Raw genomic sequence first — 19,141 nt, forward strand, 5'->3', positions numbered from 1 at the left:
TATCCAATCCAACCCAAACTCCAGCTTGTGATTTACCCCTGGTCTAGTGTGACCAGACAACCCCGGGTGGTACTTTGTGCTTTTAGGCACTATTTTCGCCAAAATTCAATCTCTCTGGTCCTACTAATTAGATCTGTATTATTACGGTATCACTTTATTATAATGTACTTTATTTTTCCAAAGTGGTTTGACATTTTTCCCCTGTTTTGTTTTTTCTTTGTTACTGTTTGCCTGCTGCACTTTACACATTGCCTCTAAGTTAAGCCTGACTGCTTTGTGCCACAGCCATACTAGCAGACGAATAAGCACAGGTTAATTTAGTGAATTATGTGGTTCACCTAAATGGGGCTTCCATCCCCTCAACCAATAAACACATTTCTTACATCTTCCCTTCCACTTCTCTCACTAAGCCAATTGGTGTCTTATGCCGCTACTTAATACTTTTTATACATTTGATTCTTGACCCTCCATAGTTTCGTACCAGCTTCTTAAATTGAGTGAGCTCTCATGTTGCAGATGCTGCATTTGGGGGACAAAAGCAAAAGGAACAATTGATGGACGGAATGTTGAACAATGCAAACATTCACCCCCAATCACAAAGATCTGGGTTTAATTCATTGTTCTTTTGCTCACCGCGCCACCCTAGTTTGGACCCAGACATATGCAAATCCGTCTTGACCCTGTTCCTCATGAGAACAGTCCAGCCCGAACTGCCAAGCCATGTCCTCCCTGGGCCGAAAACGAGCATCCTGGGACCGGTTTCGGGGCATCAGCCTGGATAGCTTGAATCCAATGGCGCATTGCGCACTGGACCCACGTCTGGGCATACCCTTTCCACTTAGGGCGAGAAAAGCAATAGGAACAAAGGATGGACGGAATGCTGAACAATGCAAACATTTGAGGGATACAAAGCCCAATGCCTCAGCCGGCACTCTTTCTGCTTCTGTAAATCTGAATTGTCTTACAATCGTGGAATGACCTGATCTTTTCTTGATAGAACAAGTCCACCAAGGTTCTGCACTCCCCATTCCGCCCACTTGTAGAATGTAAAATTACCCTAGTCACAAGTGCAGTCTGCATAGTCTTGTATGGGCATGTGCAGAGGAGGAATCCTTGTTGGATCTCCTTAGTCTGCTGTTTGGCTTCCTACCACCAAAGTTGATTTGTTTGGGAATCTTAGTTGCGTGTTACAGGGATGTTGTGCTCTCTCCATCCATGCCAAGTCCCAGAGGGAGCGCCCTGCTACACTGTCCATAATTGCTTTTCGGTTTCCGTAGCCTCCCATTTTACTTTTATTTCCAAATGGGCTTCTCTTTTGAATTTATTGAGACCCAGGCATGTCAATTCTTACCCATTTTCTGGGTGACATCAAAATGTTCTTCTGAACACATGCCCCTGCCTAGACAAATGCTGGGCTATTTTTGTTAAGCCTGTATGTCCACTAAAGGGATAGTTACAGATAGTGCTTGGAATAATATAGAACACTCAATGTATTAATTGTAAGCAACTACTAGAAGTAGAGCGGGCTCCATCTCTGCACATCTTCATAGATTTGCTTTAGCGACTTGGCCGAGTTGACCTTTCCCCACCCTTCTTATCGTACTTGTGATTTGCTGACCTAGAGGGAGGATTGAGTGGGTTTCCTATCTACGGGTTGGTACAAGCTAGAGGGATGCCACTTCCCTCTGAGGGATAGTTAGATTCATGATAGCTGACTTACGCATGTTAACTATAAAGCGTGATACTTTTTCAAATTCTGAAATCTCCTTCAAGATGGCTAAAAGGGAGCGCCTAGGAACCACCTGAAATAGCAATGTGACGTCCATGTACATATAGAGCATATGTTCCTCCCCTGTGATTAGAATTCCTTTAACTGCTTCTCGAGCGCTCATTTTTTATGGCCAATGTTTCTAACACCAGAGCAAAAAGTAGGAGGGGACCTAGGGCAGCCCTACCTAGTTCTCCTGAAGATTACGAATCACCTAGGCTTCACTCCCATTTATTTTTATTGCTGCCTTAGGAGTTTAATGACTAGATAAAATCTAAATCTTCATTTTGTTTCCCAGGTCTATTTTGTTTGAGACAAGCGTGAGTAACCCCCCAGCTCAGCTGGTCAAAGGCTACCTTTTACTTTAGGGATACCAGGGTCCACTGGGAGTTTCTACCAAATGGAACAGGTTTCTAGTATTGTTACTTTGTCTGTTTAATAATGCCCACCTAATCAGGGTCGTATAAGCTCCACATTAGGACTTCCAATCTTTTAGGTAAGATGTTAAGTGCACTGTCACATACAAGGGCATCGTCCTGAACCGGAGATCTGTTTTAAATTTTCAACATAGTTGTTCATCTGAAAGAGATATGTTAGTGATAGATTCCTTACCTTAGAATATCCCCAGGCGTCAGACTGGATCCGGAAAGTTTTGCTAGCAGTACCCCTGCGCGTCAGTAGGTGGCGTCGTGTGGCTCCGCGTCCGTCGCTGGCGTCGTAAGCGGCGAGATGACGTCACGGAGACTACTTGGGCGCCACCCATGCGCACTGACATCGGTTCTTTCGGTTTTCACGCCAGCAAGCGGAGATCCGGTTAGAGCACGTACCTTAGTCACTTTTTGACTACCCTGTTTGAGACTTTTTGTCCTTGGTGCACGTAGGGATGCCTGGATTTAAGTCTTGTGGGGCCTGCCGTCGCAATATGTCGGGGGCGGACCCCCGCGATGTTTGCCTCTTTTTGCCTGGAGACCGACCACGACTCCCGGTCCTGTCGGGCCATGACCCCGAAGGCCTTGAGGGAGCGGCGTCCAGCGCCGTTCCAAGTCCAGGGACCGTTCCCGGTAACGCACGCGAGGCCGTAGTCGTCGCTCCTCTGGCTCCAAGTCTTCACCCTCTGATTCGGGTAAGAGACGACACAAAAAGGTCAAAGAAGCGAGTTCGCTCTCCGACGTCCCCCCGTCGGTCCTCGGACGAGGGGGACCGGGGTTATTCCCCTGCGGCTCCTTTGGAGCCTGGGAGTCCTGAAGCCTACCCACCTTACCCGGGTCCGTAGCCGACTCCGGAACAGGTGCAAGAATTTCTTGCTACCATGGACCGCCTCGTTAGGCCTCGGGCTCCCGCGGCGCGCCTTCGGGCCCGCGGTCCCTTGTCCGGCTCCTGTTGCGCCACCGGTGGATCCAGCTTCGGCGCCACAGGATCCTGCGCCGTTGGCTCCAGCCCCGGCGCCACTAGGTCCAGCGCTGCCGGCTCCGGGCCCAGCGCCACAGTCTGGTCCTTCCCGGCGCTGCAGTGGGTGTCCTTTGTCTCTCCCTTGCCCAGGTTCCAGGACCATTTTGTTCCGACCAGGGATCGGCATTGGGACGCAGCGCCGGCTCGGGCCTGGCCGGCGCTGTTCCCGGCACAGTTTCCGACGCAGTTTGTTCCTTCTCCGGCCCCACCTCTGCAGCCGCGGTCTGTTCCCCATGCGACAGAGGTGGAGGACGACTGGGAAGGGTCCGAGGACCCTCTTGCACGTCAGTGTGACTCCGAGCAGGACTGGGTGGACGACTTGGAGGATGCCGGCGACCTCTACGTCTCCTCTGACCCGGGGTTTGCCTCTCCCCCGCCTACCATGGAAGAGGACGCATCCTACACGATTGTGCTCCGTCGGGCAGCTGAGATTCTCAACCTTGATCTCCCATACGGTGGCCCTCAAAACTAATCTCCTCACTAAGGTGCTCCAGACGGCGTCCACTTCGTCGGAGCCCCTGCTCCCATTTAACGACACCCTCACTGACGTCTTGTTGGGTACTTGGTCGCGGCCAGCCGCAGGGGCCCCTGTGGATAAGAATGTCGCCTGGCGTCACCGCCCAGCACCTGGTGACCTCGCTTTTCTAGTGACCTACGCCTGAGAGCCTGGTTATCCAAGTCTCGACGTCACAGAGTGCCTTTCCCACGGCTCCGCCGGATAAGGACTCTAAGAAGCTGGAACAGTTCGGTAAGCAGTGGTTCTCTTCGGCCAGCTTGGGGCGGGAGTCCGTGAACACCGCCTGCTTATTGGGCCGCTATTCCCACGCGGTGTGGGATACAGTTGCACAGGTGTTGCCTCAGTGTCCTGAGGAGACCCACGCTGTGCTGTCCCAAGCTGTTGCTGAGTGTAAGGATGCGGCTAAGTTCGCCATTCGATGTGGTTTGGACACCGCGGACTCACTGGGTAGGGCGATTTCTACGACTGTGGTGCTTCGTCTCCACGCCTGGTTGAATCTACTGGGCTCTCGCTGCATGTCCAAAGCTCGCTCATGGACATGCCCTGTGATGGCTCTCGCCTGTTTGGCGGTAAGGCTGACAGTGCACTGGAGCGTTTTAAGGACTCGCGGGCCACGGCAAAGTCCTTGGGTCTTTCCGCAAAGAGCCCGGCCACTCCTGGTTTTCAGTCCTCTCGTGGCCACGGCAGGGGTGCCCATGCACGTTCCTTCAGCAAGCCTGTGCAAAACCAGCCTCAGCGCGGACGCGGCTTCTGCAGGGGCGGGTCTGGGAATCATCGTGGGGGTCAGTCCACTTCCGCCCCGCTGCTTCTACCTCCAAACCTTCCTAATCAGAGTTTTGTGGAGCACCCCACGCCGGTGGGTGGCAGGATTCGCCACCACCTCCCCCACGGGTGCGATATCACATCGGACAAGTGGGTGTTGCAGATCATCCCCAAGCGTTACTCCCTTCCCTTTCAGTCCTCACCGCGTTACTCCCTTCCCTTTTAAGTCCGCCCCTCCAGCCATGTCACCTCTGTGCCACCACATGTCGGGGGCTCACTTGGTACTTCTCCAGCAGGAAGTCACAGCCCTCTTGGCCAAGGGGGCCATCGAGTGCGTTCCTGGGCCGGAAGTAGGGAGTGGTTGTTGTCGTCGACCCTGGAGACTGGATGGTAGCGTTGGACTTGCAGGACGCCTATTTTCACATCCCCTTCCTGCCGGCCCACCGGCGTTACCTGCGGTTCACGGTAGGCCAGTTGCATTTTAAGTTTGCCATGCTCCCCTTCGGCCTTACTAGCGCCCCTTGGGTGTTCACGAAGGTGATGGCGGTGGTCGCAGCTCACCTGCGCAGGTCGGGGGTGTCAGTCTTCCCTTACCTCGACGACTGGTTGTTGAAGGCGGGCACGCCCCAGGCAGTCATCAACCACCTTCATACTACGGTCGACCTCCTGCATTTGCTGGGGTTCTCGGTCAACGTGCTGAAGTCGCACCTGAGTCCCTGTCAGAAGCTCCCCTTCATCGGAGCGGTTCTGGATTCGATGCTTTTTCGGGTTTATCCTCCCGAGCAGCAAGTCTGGGATATTCAGGCTATGATTCCGATCATTCAGCTCTGTCCTGGGTTTCAGTCCGGATGATCCTCCGGTTTCTGGGCCTGATGGCCTTCTGCATCCTGCTGGTGACACATGCCAGAATGCATATGCGGGCTCTGCAGTGGGACCTGAAGTTCCAGTGGGCGCAGCATCAGGGCACCCTGTCCGATCATGTCCAGATCTCGGAGGGCACTGCATGGCAATTGCAGTGATGGCTCACGAATCTCGATTGGGTCAATGGCAGATCTCTCTCCCTTCCCCAACCGGAGCACACAGTGGTGACGGATGCGTCCCTCCTGGGATGGGGAGGCTACTTGGGAGAGGCAGAGTCCTCTGGTCTCCGGCGGAGTCCCGGCTCCATATCAATCTGTTGGAGCTTCGGGTGATCCGACTTGCACTGAAGGCATTCCTTCCCTCTGTCTGGGTAAGTGTGGTGCAGGTGTTCACGGATAACGCCACCACCATGTGGTATTGCAACAAACAGGGCGGGTGGGGTCCTGGACCCTATGTCAGGAGGCTCTGCGCCTCTGGATATGGCTGGAACATCAAGGCATCACCTTGATGATTCAACACCTGGCAGGTTCTCTGAGCACTAGGGCGGACGAACTCAGCTGCCGGTGCTTGATGGATCACGAATGCCGTATGAGCTCGGACATGGTGCAAGGTCTCTTTCAGCAGTGGATAGAGCCTTGGTTAGATCTATTCGCCACCGAAGTGAACATGCAATGTCTTCAGTTTTGCGCGCTGGAATTTCCAAGGCGGCACTCGCTCGGCGACGCTTTTCGTCGCGAGTGGAGTTGCGGTCTATTGTACGCCTTTTCGTCTATACCACTTCTGCCCAGAGTGCTGAAGAAGATTTGGTGCGACCAGGCCCAAGTCATCATTGTGGCTCCGGATTGGGCATGAAGATGCTGGTATCCCGAGCTACTCAGCATGGCGATCGATCCCCCGATCTGACTACCTCTTCGGGAGGATCTTCTGTCGCAGCAGCAGGGGACGGTCCTCCACCCAAACCTGTCCAGCCTCCACCTCCATGCGTGGAGATTGAGCGGCGACAGTTGACAGCTTTTGATCTTCCTCCCGAAGTCTGTGATGTCATTCTGGCAGCCAGGCATCCCTCCACTAAAACGGTATACACCTGCAGGTGGAAAAAGTTTGTGACATGGTGCACAGCTAAGGCTGAAGACCCCTTTCTGCCCCTCTTTCCGAAGTCCTTCTGTTCCTTCTTTCTTTAGCCCAGCAGGGCTCTGCTCTGGGCACTATCAAAGGTTAGTTTTCGGCCATCTCTGCCTTTTTACAGCTTCCAGATCAGCCTTCTCTTTTTAAGTCCCCGGTTGTTCACCGTTTCCTAAAAGGCATTACGCACACGTTTCCTCCCGTGCCGTTCATAATGCCTCAATGGGACTTGAACCTTGTCTTGACCTATCTGATGTGTGCTCCCTTCGAGCCCCTTCATACCTGTCCTTTGCGTCTTCTCACTCTCAAGACAACTTTTCTGGTAGCTATCACCTCTGCCAGAAGAGTGACTGAGCTCCAGGCTCTTTCTCCCAAACCTCCTTTCCTTTCTGTTCATCCGGACAAGGTGGTTCTTCTTTTTTGCCAAAAGGTTGTCGCACCCTTCCACATCGGGCAGATCATCATTTTGCCCACCTTCTTTCTGCCTCCGCATCCTTCGAAAGATGAAGAGAGGCTCCACCGTCTGGACCCAAAACGTGCGCTCTCGTTCTACCTGCAGCGCACACGACAGTTCCGGGTGGTTGACCAGCTCTTTGTTGGCTACGTGGGCGCCAAAGGAGGTCGGGCTGTGCACAAGCAGACCATCTCTCGGTGGGTCGTTCTCTGCATCAAGGCCTGTTACTCGTTGGCTAAGATGGAGCCTCCTGTGGGGCTGCATGCCCATTCTACTAGGGCGACGGCAGCCACTACTGCCTTGGGACACGGCGTCCCCTTGCAGGACATTTGTCAGGCAGCTACATGGGCTTCGCTGCACACATTTGCAAGCATAACTGCATTGACAGTCCGGTCCGGAGAGACGGCTTCTTTGGCCGTTCTGTTCTCCGTGACCTTCTGGTGTAATTTTTTTGCAGACCCACCACTGGGGTTGGTATTGCTGGGTTATTTATTCTAAGGTAAGGAATCTATCATTAACGTGTCTCTTTCAGATGCACAAGTTACTACTTGTGTAACGATATATCTGTAAGAGACATTAGTTAGTGATGGATGCCTTACCGCTCCACCCATCCTCCCCATTCTGCGAACTGATTTCTAGGGTTGTCATCCCTTTCAGGGCCCTAGTTTCTTGGCACCAGTGGTCAGTTTCTTGCATGGCTCTGCGTTCTTGGCACGGAAAGTCGTGTTCAGAACTGACGTCAGCGCACATGGGTGGCGCCTAAGAAGTCTCCGTGACGTCATCTCGGCGCTTACGATGCCAGCGACGGATGCGGAGCCGCGTGATGCCACTGACGCGCGTGGGTACTGCTAGCAAAACTTTCCAGATCCAGTCTGACGCCTGGGGATATTCTAAGGTAAGGAATCTATCAGTAACTAATGTCTCTTACACATATATCGTTACACAAGTAGTAACTTGTGCATTAATGCTATTGGCCTGGTTGATGCTCCGCAGACTCGTGGCTGCTAAATAAGATTGAGTTCGCCTGCTCCTCTTTGTTATTGTTTTTCATTGTACTGATGCTTTCTTGGCCTCATGTTTCATTTAGTGCACCATTTTGTTTTTATTGAGCCAATGAATTTTTGTTAGTCTGTTTTTGTTTACTCGTTGATATTTTTCTGTTGCTCCTGTCTATTTTCATTATACAGTGTCCTACATTTTGCCCCTATTTTTTTTTTATTTCGCCTCCTTTTTCGCAATCCTAGCAGAGATAGCCAACGTTATGTTGCATCATTCTATTTTATTACCTTCTGTTTTTTATCCTTATTTCTAACAGTTCTTTTTATTTCTCCATTCTTTCTCCAACCATGAGAAGGAACCCAGATTTCTCTCATTGTCTGCTCTCAAGTCTCTTCCACCTCCCTTCCAGGTCTCTCCCCTGATAGCCATGCCTGGAGACAATAGAGGTCATAGTGTGATCATTAGAAGCAGTTATTATAATTTATTGTATGTATTTCTGTCCACAAATTTCTGCAATCTTCTGCTGCTAATTAGTGTAAAAGGTATATATTATGACATCTTCATCTGGTGTATACTTCATTATCTATTCATTGCTTGTTTTTAAAAAAATTTTTTTATATCCATAGCGTCCTCCCTCAGCGGGAACAAGGATTCCATCTACAGCCTTGCAATGAATCAGATGGGAACAGTCATTGTGTCTGGGTCCACTGAAAAGGTATGTATAGACATTTTTAGAGAGGTAGCAATCATTACTTGGGGCTTGTAGCAGTGCTTTGCTGTTGGTTGCCCCTTGAGCAGTGGATTGTGGACATCTTGTAGTTTCAGTGGTAACATTTGAATTGGTGAGATTTGCCTTTTTTGAAATAGCGAATTTGTGTGTGCAATGCATAGTCTAACTTTTACAAATGGAGACTTCATCTTGCTCCACATGTTAAAGAATTAATGGTTTGTCGTGAGTGTTACTGGATTCAGGTAAGAACTCAATAAGTTACTTAATGATTCACACACTTTCTGGGACAAGTTTTATTGTTAGAAGTCACAGCTGGCCGAAAATACTGGGCTATCAATCTAATTCTCATTTTCCAGCTATGATCATTTGTCATCATGAAACAAATCACCATTTCTTGTAATATTTTCTGAATGGTTGTGGCAAAGTGATACGTAGTCCACTAATCTGTATGATAGTTTTGCCAACACGAAGAATCAAAACTCACTAGGTTGTAAAAGATTTATTACAAATCACACATGTACTAAAGGATTTGTGAACGACCTTGAAAGGAAGGCAAAATGTGCTAAATGCATATTTTCTGAACCTCTGATTAAGTGTACTTTGTGTTTACCAATTTGTGTAAGATTTACATTCGCAAACAAGGCCAGTCATTATGATGTAGTGCATTCATGATCAGGATTGATGTTGTTAAACTTGCTAAACACTGTTTTAAATTGATGTAATAAAGCTATTGCTGTTCAGACTGTCCTAAACCACAAACCTATTTAAACACAAACAAAACAGGGAAATTCAAGGTTACAAATTGGAAAAAGATAGATAAGCATGTCCACATGTCCCGTACAGTGACATTTAGTTCAGAATTTTATTAAGCCTGACCCTATGGGATTTGCTAACGCAAGCTTTACCAGAAAATTAATTTGTAGGTCTATGGGGGGTGCTAGAGGGCGGACAGCAAAACGGCTGTGCCTAAGTGCAGCTCTGCCGGCCGATCCATAATACGCCCAGAATCCCGCTTTACGACGTTGCAGACAGCTACATGCAACGTGCCAGATATGTGCCCAGGACTAGATTGATGCGGCTTGCGGCCCTGCACATGAAGCAGTGAGCCGATACTGGAAGTTTGCGTAGTAGCCGCGAAAACCACATGGTAGCCGCTGTTCGTGGTTGAGAGCCATGCTCAATGTGTGGTGCGACGGGGCCCCGCAAGGAGCTGCTACCTGTCTGAAGATTGAATGCGGGGACGGCGGAGGAGCAGTGGTTGGTCGTTTGCCCTCTTGGAGTTTCCTGCTGCTGTGAGACCTACCGGAACGTGCTGACACCGTCTGACCAGAGGGATGCTGGAGCTGCTGTGGCGCGGCTGAACTGGCACGCTTGGGCTGCTGTAGGGGTATTGTTGTGGGTGAGGCGGGCAGTCTCTGGCCCTACCGGAATCCCAGTGAGTTCTTCTCCGGCTGTGATAGGGGCCCAAGGGCTGCTCTACATTTACCTTGATGCTGTGGCCTGGGACGGTGCCGCCCCCCCCCCCCCCCCCCCCCCCACAACAGCTTGGTTCACCTTTATTGGCCTTGCGCTGTGGCCACACTGAGTTCTTACGGCCATCTGGCTGTATGACTTGTGGCGTTGCGGATCTGCGGGCCTGACTGCCCTGACTGCGTGGTTGCCCTCTGAATGTAATGTTGCTTCTGGCGCGCAGGGAGTGCGGGGGTGCACTGCGTGCCAGTCATCTAGACATCTTGGCTGCTGCAGGGGAGGCTGGACAAGTGTGTCCGGGTTTGTAGTGGAGCCCATATCTGGAACTGGCATATATCGGCTGGCTGCTCTGGAGACGGTGAGTCCTGAGGCTGTGCCATTTGTCATAGAGGCCTGTAGCTGTGGATGCCTGTGACTATATAGCGACGCATCCGTGATCTTGAGTGGTGGTCCGGTTCTCTCAGTATCCTATATGCACCAGTGCAAGTAAATGGCTCATTACACTGTGAGGTGTTTTACACCTGACTAGGTGTCTGTGAGTGGCGACTGCTATTGCTACAAGTGATCAGGTCACAATGGGCAAAACCGATAAGTCACAATCCTGCCTCATGTTCGAAATGCGCAAGTCAGGCAGGTCGCAGCCTAAGCTAACTTCGGACTGTGAGGCGGTTGGGCCATCAGACTCTGAAGTCTATGCTCCTTGCAATGCAGCATAGCCTACAGTCGATTGATGGAAAGTTTGACGCGTTAAATGTAAGTATGGAACATATGACTGCAAAACTCGACAAGCAAGGAGGCCGGTTGGGCGGGGTTGAGAAGCGTGTCTCTAATGCTGAAAACGACCTGCACACAGTCTCCAATAAAACCTTGAATATGGAAAAAGTACTAGCAGTTATCCAGGCAAAGAATGAGGACTTGGAGGTGAGATCTAGGACAAACAACCTGAGGATCACGGGTCTGCCGGAGTCGACAAATGCTGGGAAGATGGAGATCTTCGTGGAGGGGACGCACAAAGATATCTTTGAGGCGGACAATCTGTCACATATGTTAATCGTAGAGTGTGCCCACTGTTCTCTGGCAGCTCGGTCAATCCCTGGGGTCCCCGCCGCCACCTATTATTGCGCGGCTGCTAAACTATAGAAATCGGGACACAATCCTCAGATTGGCCCGAGGAAAAAGGTACCATTAACTATCAGGGGAATGTGTTAGATTTTTTTCCTGATTTTACCACGGCTGTCCAGGCAGTGAGAAAGGAGTTTGTACCAGTCAAAAAGTTGCTGTTGGCGGAGGACATCCGTATACTGTGCTCTACCCTGCATGCCTGAGGAATGGCCCGGAGGGGGCCTCCAAGATCTTCAACAACCTGATGGCCGCCATGGAACATGCTAAATCGAAAAAGCGTCGCCGTGAAACAGCTAGTGATCCAGATGAAGAGGAACCGTGAGTCTCTCTCTCTCTCTCTCTCTGTGCCTGCAAACTGGTAAGGTAAGGTCGCGGCCTGAATGTCGCCACCTGACTGCTTTGGTGGTCGTTGTGCGGTGGGATGGTTGCTGAAGCTGGTCAACACCATCCGAAATATCCTATCCCGAGGTGGTTTCATATTGGTCACACGATTTGTTGTTCATGTGAGAACTGCAAAAAAAGTGAGATGACCGTGGCCTTGTAGGCACTGAACACTGACTGGGTTGTCACTATGGACAAGTTCGGCCCCCTCCCCTACCATTGGGAGGCTGTATGCACCCTAGTGATCCGTAATGGGTGTACCCCGACTATTTCTCAGGGTTTTATTCTTGTGGGATGTCTTTAGCAAGTTGGGAATGCTGAAGTCGGTGGCGGGGTTGCGTGGGGATTTGCAGTTACTGTGTTGTGTAGATGCAGTTTCTTCGGTTACACAATGGTCCTATTTAGGAGGTAAACAATGTGGGATCCTGCAAGTTATGATGGTTCAACACATGTCCGGGTGGTACTGTTAAGTTAATAACATGGAATGTACGCAGGCTTAATAACCCCAAAAAGATCTGTAATGTGCTAGCAGGAGTACGGATGGGGTAGGTGCAAATGAGCCAGCACCCGAGAAAAACTCCCGGTAAGGTGCGGGCGTCCTACTCTCCTAGCCTATGGAGCAACTCTCCTGATATTTATAAGTGACATTCAAGAGCGACCATAACTAATAAGCTTTTGCGGCTTGACCTTAGGGTACACCGTTCCCTGGCCCGTCCTGACACCTTCGGAGGGTATTGACCCTGACACTCTTCACGTGCACAACACTTCACCCTGCTTTTTCGGTCCTGAAGAAGCGCCACGGATCTTTGAGACCATACAGGCGTGAAACATGTCGACCTCTTTCACATTGTAGTTACTTGGGGCTCATTAAGCCCATTGAGGTAACCCTTAACCTACGGGTTTTTACTCTGTCAAGGGTACCCCTTCATTCAAAATTACATTTCTGGAAATCCTTAGGCAGTTATAACTCGCGTTGCATGCACCACATCACCCTCCAAGAGGACCCACTCCACACACCCCATGCACCTAATGGCGTTTTGTATAAAAAGATCTCCGCCAAAGCGACCCTTCGGGGGACCCGTGGGGCATTGAAGCGCCGGCCCGACGAGGAGCAAAACTCCCGATGATGAAGCATGACATCCTTCAGGGTGTGTGAGGGCATCAAGAGACAAGACTTGTTCTTCCCTCTTACAAGTGGGTCCTAAAAACCTAGGATTACTTACATCTCCCTCTCTGCTCTCCGTTATCTTTCCTATCTGCTCCTTTCCTTCTCCCCCTTTGTATTGAGTGGGTGACAGTTTGCACCCCTCAACAGGAACAGTGCCGGAACAGTGCCCCCCTTTTTGAATAAAGCGTTTCTACATAGGCAGGACGTGCAGGTGAGACTAAGACTGTTGTCTCCAAAATGACTATTCTCCCAGAGGTGAGGACATATCACCTGAAGTTTGCAGCTAGCTGGAAAAGCTGTGAGTCTGCCTATCTCCTGGATGCCTGTCTACCTGCTCAGAGAGTAAAATTAGTGTCTGGCCCTGCATGAGGAGAGACTGTCAAGGAGCGGAAACCCAGCTGTTCACACAGTGTATGGGACACCTAGAAGAAGCAGACTATGTAGTGAGAGCATTGCTGAGTTCAACCTCTACTGCTAGAGGGTGTCTAGGCTCCCTAAGGGTAGTGCTAGTGCTGAACAGTGTAACGAAGCTCAGCTAATGAAGCCAGCGTGCCGTGTACCCATGTGAGACCAGTCTCAATGAAGGGAGAAGTATGCTGTATCTTGTAGAGATCGCCATCCCAGAGGCAACATCTCCAAAAACCCAATCCCTCACCCATCCTGCCTGCCAAGCTGACACCTGAAGCATAAAATAAAAAGTAGGACCACCTCCCTAGATGAGGAGTGTCCACCTAAGGCACCAACAAATGTAACTAGACACCAGCCAACATCTGTAGGCCTGAACACTTAGCCGAGCAGGTACCAGCAAGGCACGGCTCCCAAAGACTGAGAGTGTAAACACGAGTAAAGCTCAAGTGCTGAATGGATTTATCCCTATTGTTTTTTATCTTTTGGGCTAAACAACTATGTGAACTGATCTACCCCTTGCCACAGCGGCAGCTGGTTGTTGAAACTTACCTAATTTGGCCTAAACTTGACTTGCGGAGGGTACCGCCCTATACACGAAGAAGCTGGGGGGAACAACACCATAGAGCACCAGGGTGGGTGCAGCTTTTTAGTATAAGCCTGACCATGAGATTGTTTAGCCTGATATTAAAAAAAGTACTTTTTTCTAACTGGACATTGATTATTTACCCCCACACTACCTCCCCCAAGAAGCCTTTAACTGCTCGTCCTCGCTACCCTGGGAGTCAAGTGGCGAAAGGGTGTACTTGGACCGCTTCACAGTGCCTTATAGGACGAAGCCCAGGATATCAGTGGCAAACAGCCTCAACTTCCACAGAAGCCCCTGTCTGCTCTTTGCCCTCCGCAAACATGGCTGATGGTTTGTCACATCAGAGTTTCCAGAAAGGTTTTACATTTGTTAGTTTAAATAATTTCAAGAGATAGATTACTGAAATTGCAGTTGGAGGATGGCCAGTTTTGAAAATCTTTATTTTGTCCTTTCTTGATCTTCACAGGTTTTGAGGGTGTGGGATCCAAGGACGTGTGCCAAGTTGATGAAGCTAAAAGGGCACACAGACAATGTTAAAGCTTTGCTCTTGAACAGAGATGGCACACAGGTACGTAATCATAATTTTAAGCTGCATAAAACACTATTTATTATATTGTGCAGTGTCATGCTGAGACTAGAGTGATCAGAATTTTTTTTTAAAAACACCGTCATTGAGGCAACTTTAGTTAGTGAACACAGTCAAGTTGAAACAAAAAAATCAGTTGTGTACGATTTCTTTCATCTTCCAATTTAGTGAACCTGTTGACCGATATCTGGATTAAAACCGAGTTTAAGGGCATATTGTTTCTTTACATCAATTGATGTTCACAGACAAATAGCCAATTTTCACTTGATCATATTTGAGTGCCGTTCGTTAAATCCACATCGCTTCACATGCTCCGTTGATAAAACTGTTGCCTGCTTCCACAGGGGAATTAAGGCAGAAGGAAGAATTACATTTTTTTTGTGTTTGAAAAGCTTTATTTCAGGAAAATATTAGTACAAAGATATCAACAACAGCATAAGTACAGTTAAATAGCATAAAAAGGCCAATATCATAAGAAACGAGCAAAAGCATTTTTTATAAGGGTTTTAAGGGGAAAACAGGAGAAAGGGGGAAAGGGGAAGGGGGAAAGAGATAAAGGAGGGAAAAAAGGAAATGATACAATGCATTATGAAAATACAATAACATGCTTTAGAAAGTAAGTGCTGTAGGCGAAACAATATTCAAATAGCAAACACAAAAGAGCAATTATAACAATAAATAAATCCTGTAATGTTACTGCAAGAAAAGATGTAATTTCCTCAAGGCGAATCAAAGTTTTCTGCATTGGTACTTGATAGATTCTTACGAACCATCCGGTCTAGATATGAGGTAAGAGGTAACCAAAAGAGGTCCCTATTGTGAGTGGGATTACAGGAGGAAGCAAAAGCGGTATCAAGTCTGTGGAAGTGACATAGAGAGTTCCACCAACAGCGTATGGAAATCTCAGTGAGGGACTTCCAGTTGGAAGAAATATGCTGAAAGGCTAAGGCAAGCATAAGGTCAAAAAGACCGCGAGAATGAAGAGGGAGAACTAGCGAATCTGATAAACTGCCTAGAAAAAGGGTAGGTATAGAATAATGAGAGGAAATTGCGAAAATACGCGAGATGTAGAGCCAAACAGAATCCCAAAAGTGAGAAACAAAAGGACATAAGAATAAGAGATGAAAAAGGTTGGCATTGGGGGAAGAACATGTCCACCAGAGAGAATCAGCAGAGGAGGAAAAACGGGCTAGAGAAAGTGGAGATAGATATAGGCTATGATACAGATAAAAGAGAGATTGAGTGAGGGAAGCAGAACGAGAATTTTTTAGAGATCTGGACCAGAGTTTATCCCATATGGCAACGGACCAAACCCAACCCAAATCCGCCTCCCAAGAAAGCTCCAATTTAGATTTAGGACGATCCGGGTTAGGAGCGGAAAAGAATTTATAGATCAGGGAAGCTTTAGGGAGGACAGAAAGCACCTTAAGAAGAGGAGCGTGGGAAGCAGAAGAAGGGGAAGAAGGAAGAGAGTAGAAAATATCAAGAGTAAGTGTCATTAGAGTAACAAACTTTTGCAAAAAAGAGCGAGGACAGTGAAAGGACCTCTGAAATTGAGGAAAGGAACAGGGAGAAAGTCAATCAAAAAATTGGTTCACCCAGATGATGCCCTTAGACCTCCGAGCTTTCCAGAAGATGGGTCTATTCTTTATAAGAATAAGTGAATTATACCAAACGGTGGAATCCAGAAAGGACTCCCGAGTAATAGGTGAAGGATTAAAGAGAGGCTTTAAAAGAGAAGAAGTGTGCTTAAATAAAGGAAATGACGAGTGTGGAGCCTTGGCAGAGAAGCGGATAATCTCTTTGAAAGAAAAAGGCAACAACAATGTTTGTTCGATATGCAGCCACAGAGGAGCAAGAGGAGAGGGAGTAGAGGCCAACTACCTGGATGCCTGACGGAGAGAGAAAGATTTATGATAAAGACGAAAATCTGGGAAATTAACCCCACAATTGGATTTGGGCTTGCGAAGACGTGCTAATAAGATTCTAGCCTTCCTCTTGCTCCAAAGAAATCTCGACAAACAAGAATCGATGCGTTTAAAATTAATTGCGGGTATATGAACAGGTAATATAGACAAAATATAAATTAAAATGGGAGCTATCATCATCTTGATTGAATCCATTCGTCCCCACCAAGAAAGAAAGAGGGGGTTCCAGGTGGAAAATAAATGATCAATACGAGACAAAACCGCAGACATGTTTAAAGAAATTGAGGAGGAAATAGAGTTGGAAAACCACACCCCTAGGTACTTAATTTTGGAACTATTCCAAGCAAATCCAGTAGAGGTGAATACAGAAGGGGTGCAAAATTTGGTAAGAGGGAGAATCTCAGTTTTATCCAAATTAATTTTATAACCCGAGACCTGGGAAAAGGAATCAAACTCAGACAGTAGAGGGGGGATAGAAGTTTCCGGAGCAGAAATGAAGAGAAGGATATCATCCGCGTAAGCAGAAAGCTTCAATTGACTAGCCCCATAAGGAAAACCTAAAATAGAATCATTGTTACGAATGGAAGACAAAAAGGGTGCAAGGGCAAGGACGAAAAGTAAAGGAGATAAGGGGCAACCTTGACGAACACCCCGCTGAAGAGGGAAGTACGAAGAAACTTGACCGTTAACCAGGACAGCGGCTTTGGGGGAGGAATACAAGAGAGAAATAAGAGAGATGAAACGAGGGCCAAAACCATACCAACGAAAAAGAAGCAAAAAGGAAAGACCAGTCAACTCTATCAAAGGCCTTCTCAGGGTCAACAGAAATAGCTGCCAAGGGGATAGAGAGAGATGGGACTTTATTTAAAACATTAAGAAAGACGAGAATTATCGGAGGCAAGTCTGCCTTTAACAAAACCGCATTGTTCCTTCCCAATAAGATGGGGCATATGAGGGTCAAGCCGTAACGCAAGAACTTTAGCAAACAACTTGTAGTCCACATTTACTAAAGAGATCGGACGATAATTCTTGCTAAATTTGGGGTCGCGACCATCCTTAGGAATGAGACAAATGGTGGCTTCCTGGAATGTACCCTCGGCCTTGCCCAACAAACAAAACGATTGGAAGAGAGAAAGAAGTTTGGGGAGTAAAAGATCCGAGAAGTGTAGATAGAATTCAACCGAAAAACCGTCCGGACCTGGGGTTTTGCCTTTGGTAAGAATATTCAAAGCCGCAGAAAGCTCTTGTAAAGAGAGATCTGCATCCAAGTCTGGGAGATTAAGATGAGAGTTCGAAGGCTTAGGAAGTTTATCAAAATAAGCCTGGACCAAAGAGGGAGGGGGAGAAGCTTCCGGAGTATAAAGCGCAGAATAAAAGGATTGAAATTGGCCAAGAATATCCTGAGGTTTATGTAATAAGGTGTTCTCAGATGAGTAGATGGATTCAATAAAGGAACGCGCTTTGCGGGACTTAAGATAGTTGGCAAGGAGTTTACCTGCCTTATTGCGCCATAATGAAGAGCACTACTGCGAAGAAGCACCGACGAGGCGTTGTCAGTAGTAGATTTATTGTACTCGAGCTTGGCACGAATAAGATCCAGAGGGACGGAATTATTGGGAGAAGAGTAAAACTTATGTTCCAAAGACTTAATATGCGCCAATGTAGTTTTCTGCTTATGAAGAAAACGCTTCTTCTTCTTAGAGACAAAATTAATGACAAACCCCCGAGGCGTGGCCTTAAAGGAGTCCCAAAGAGAATGGGGGGAGATGTTAGAAACCTCATTTAACATAAAAAATTCAGTAGCAAAGGATCGAAAGGAGGAGGAAAAGAAAGGATCAGTAAGAAGAGAATTATTAAATCACCAGCGAGAAGACTTGGGACGCGGAGGAAGGAAGTCGAGATCCGTTGCAATAGGGGCATGGTCCGAGATAAGTATAGGTTCAACAGAAGAAGAGTAGATTTTATAATAAGGAAGGAGAAAGAAAAATATAGTCAAGACGAGAGAAAGATGAGTGAGGAGGAGAGAAAAAGGAATAGTCCAGAGTGTCAGGGTGTGAAAGTCTCCAGGAGTCAGTGAGATGTGATTGGGAAATAGTATCTAGAAATTGTTTGAGGTTTATGAGGAATAAATCTAACAGTTGACTTACGGTCCAGAAAAGGGTCCACAATCTGGTTACAGTCACCACCTAGAATAAAGAGGTCATCTCTATGCTGTATACATTTGCTCGTAATTGAGGGCCAAAAAAATAAATCTGGTTGTGTAGGACCATAGACATTGAAGATAGTCAGAGGAACATCGTTAATCAGTAGCTTAGCTAGTATCCACCTACCATCAGAATCAGTTTCTTGTAATAATACTTTACATGTTAACCTTTTATGACACAAGACAGCAACACCATTCTTATTGGTAGAGGGAGAAAATAACACCGTACCCACCCAACCTCGCTTTAGTTTGAGAGACTCGGCCTCCGAGAGGTGAGTCTCTTGTAACAGAACAATGTCAGGGTTATAAGAAGCAAGGTGGGAAAGAATCCTCTGACGTTTAATGGGACTAATAAAACCCTTTACGTTCCAGGAGATTACTCTGAATTTGAACGCAATAAAACATTAATAGAAACAATACCTACAGCAACAATTAAAAAGCGAAAAGATATCATATCAAAGACAACAAATGGAAGAATATAAGTAGAAAGACAAAAACATGATACTAATAGAGAAGAGACAAAAGAGGATAATAGGGAGAGGAAAAAAGGTAAAGGACAAGAGAAAAAAAGTACAAGAAGAGACAGTACATATCCAAAAAGGATGACTGAAGATAACGTACCTGAAG

At 47.8% G+C, this 19,141-nt stretch overlaps 1 protein-coding gene across 2 annotated transcripts in view; it reads left to right on the forward strand.

Annotated features, from left to right (window-relative positions):
* Positions 1–19,141, forward strand: part of WDR48 (WD repeat domain 48) — a 589,407-nt gene that overhangs the window by 139,987 nt on the left and 430,279 nt on the right. For both annotated transcript variants that reach the window (XM_085632038.1, XM_085632039.1), the window contains exons 6-7: positions 8,559–8,647; positions 14,264–14,365. In XM_085632038.1, coding sequence (XP_085488164.1) covers positions 8,559–8,647; positions 14,264–14,365 — 191 coding nt within the window. The remainder of the gene's footprint in view (positions 1–8,558; positions 8,648–14,263; positions 14,366–19,141) is intronic.

This window comes from Triturus cristatus, chromosome 10, assembly GCF_964204655.1.
Source record: "Triturus cristatus chromosome 10, aTriCri1.1, whole genome shotgun sequence".
In the NCBI taxonomy this organism is placed as follows: Eukaryota; Metazoa; Chordata; class Amphibia; order Caudata; family Salamandridae; genus Triturus; species Triturus cristatus.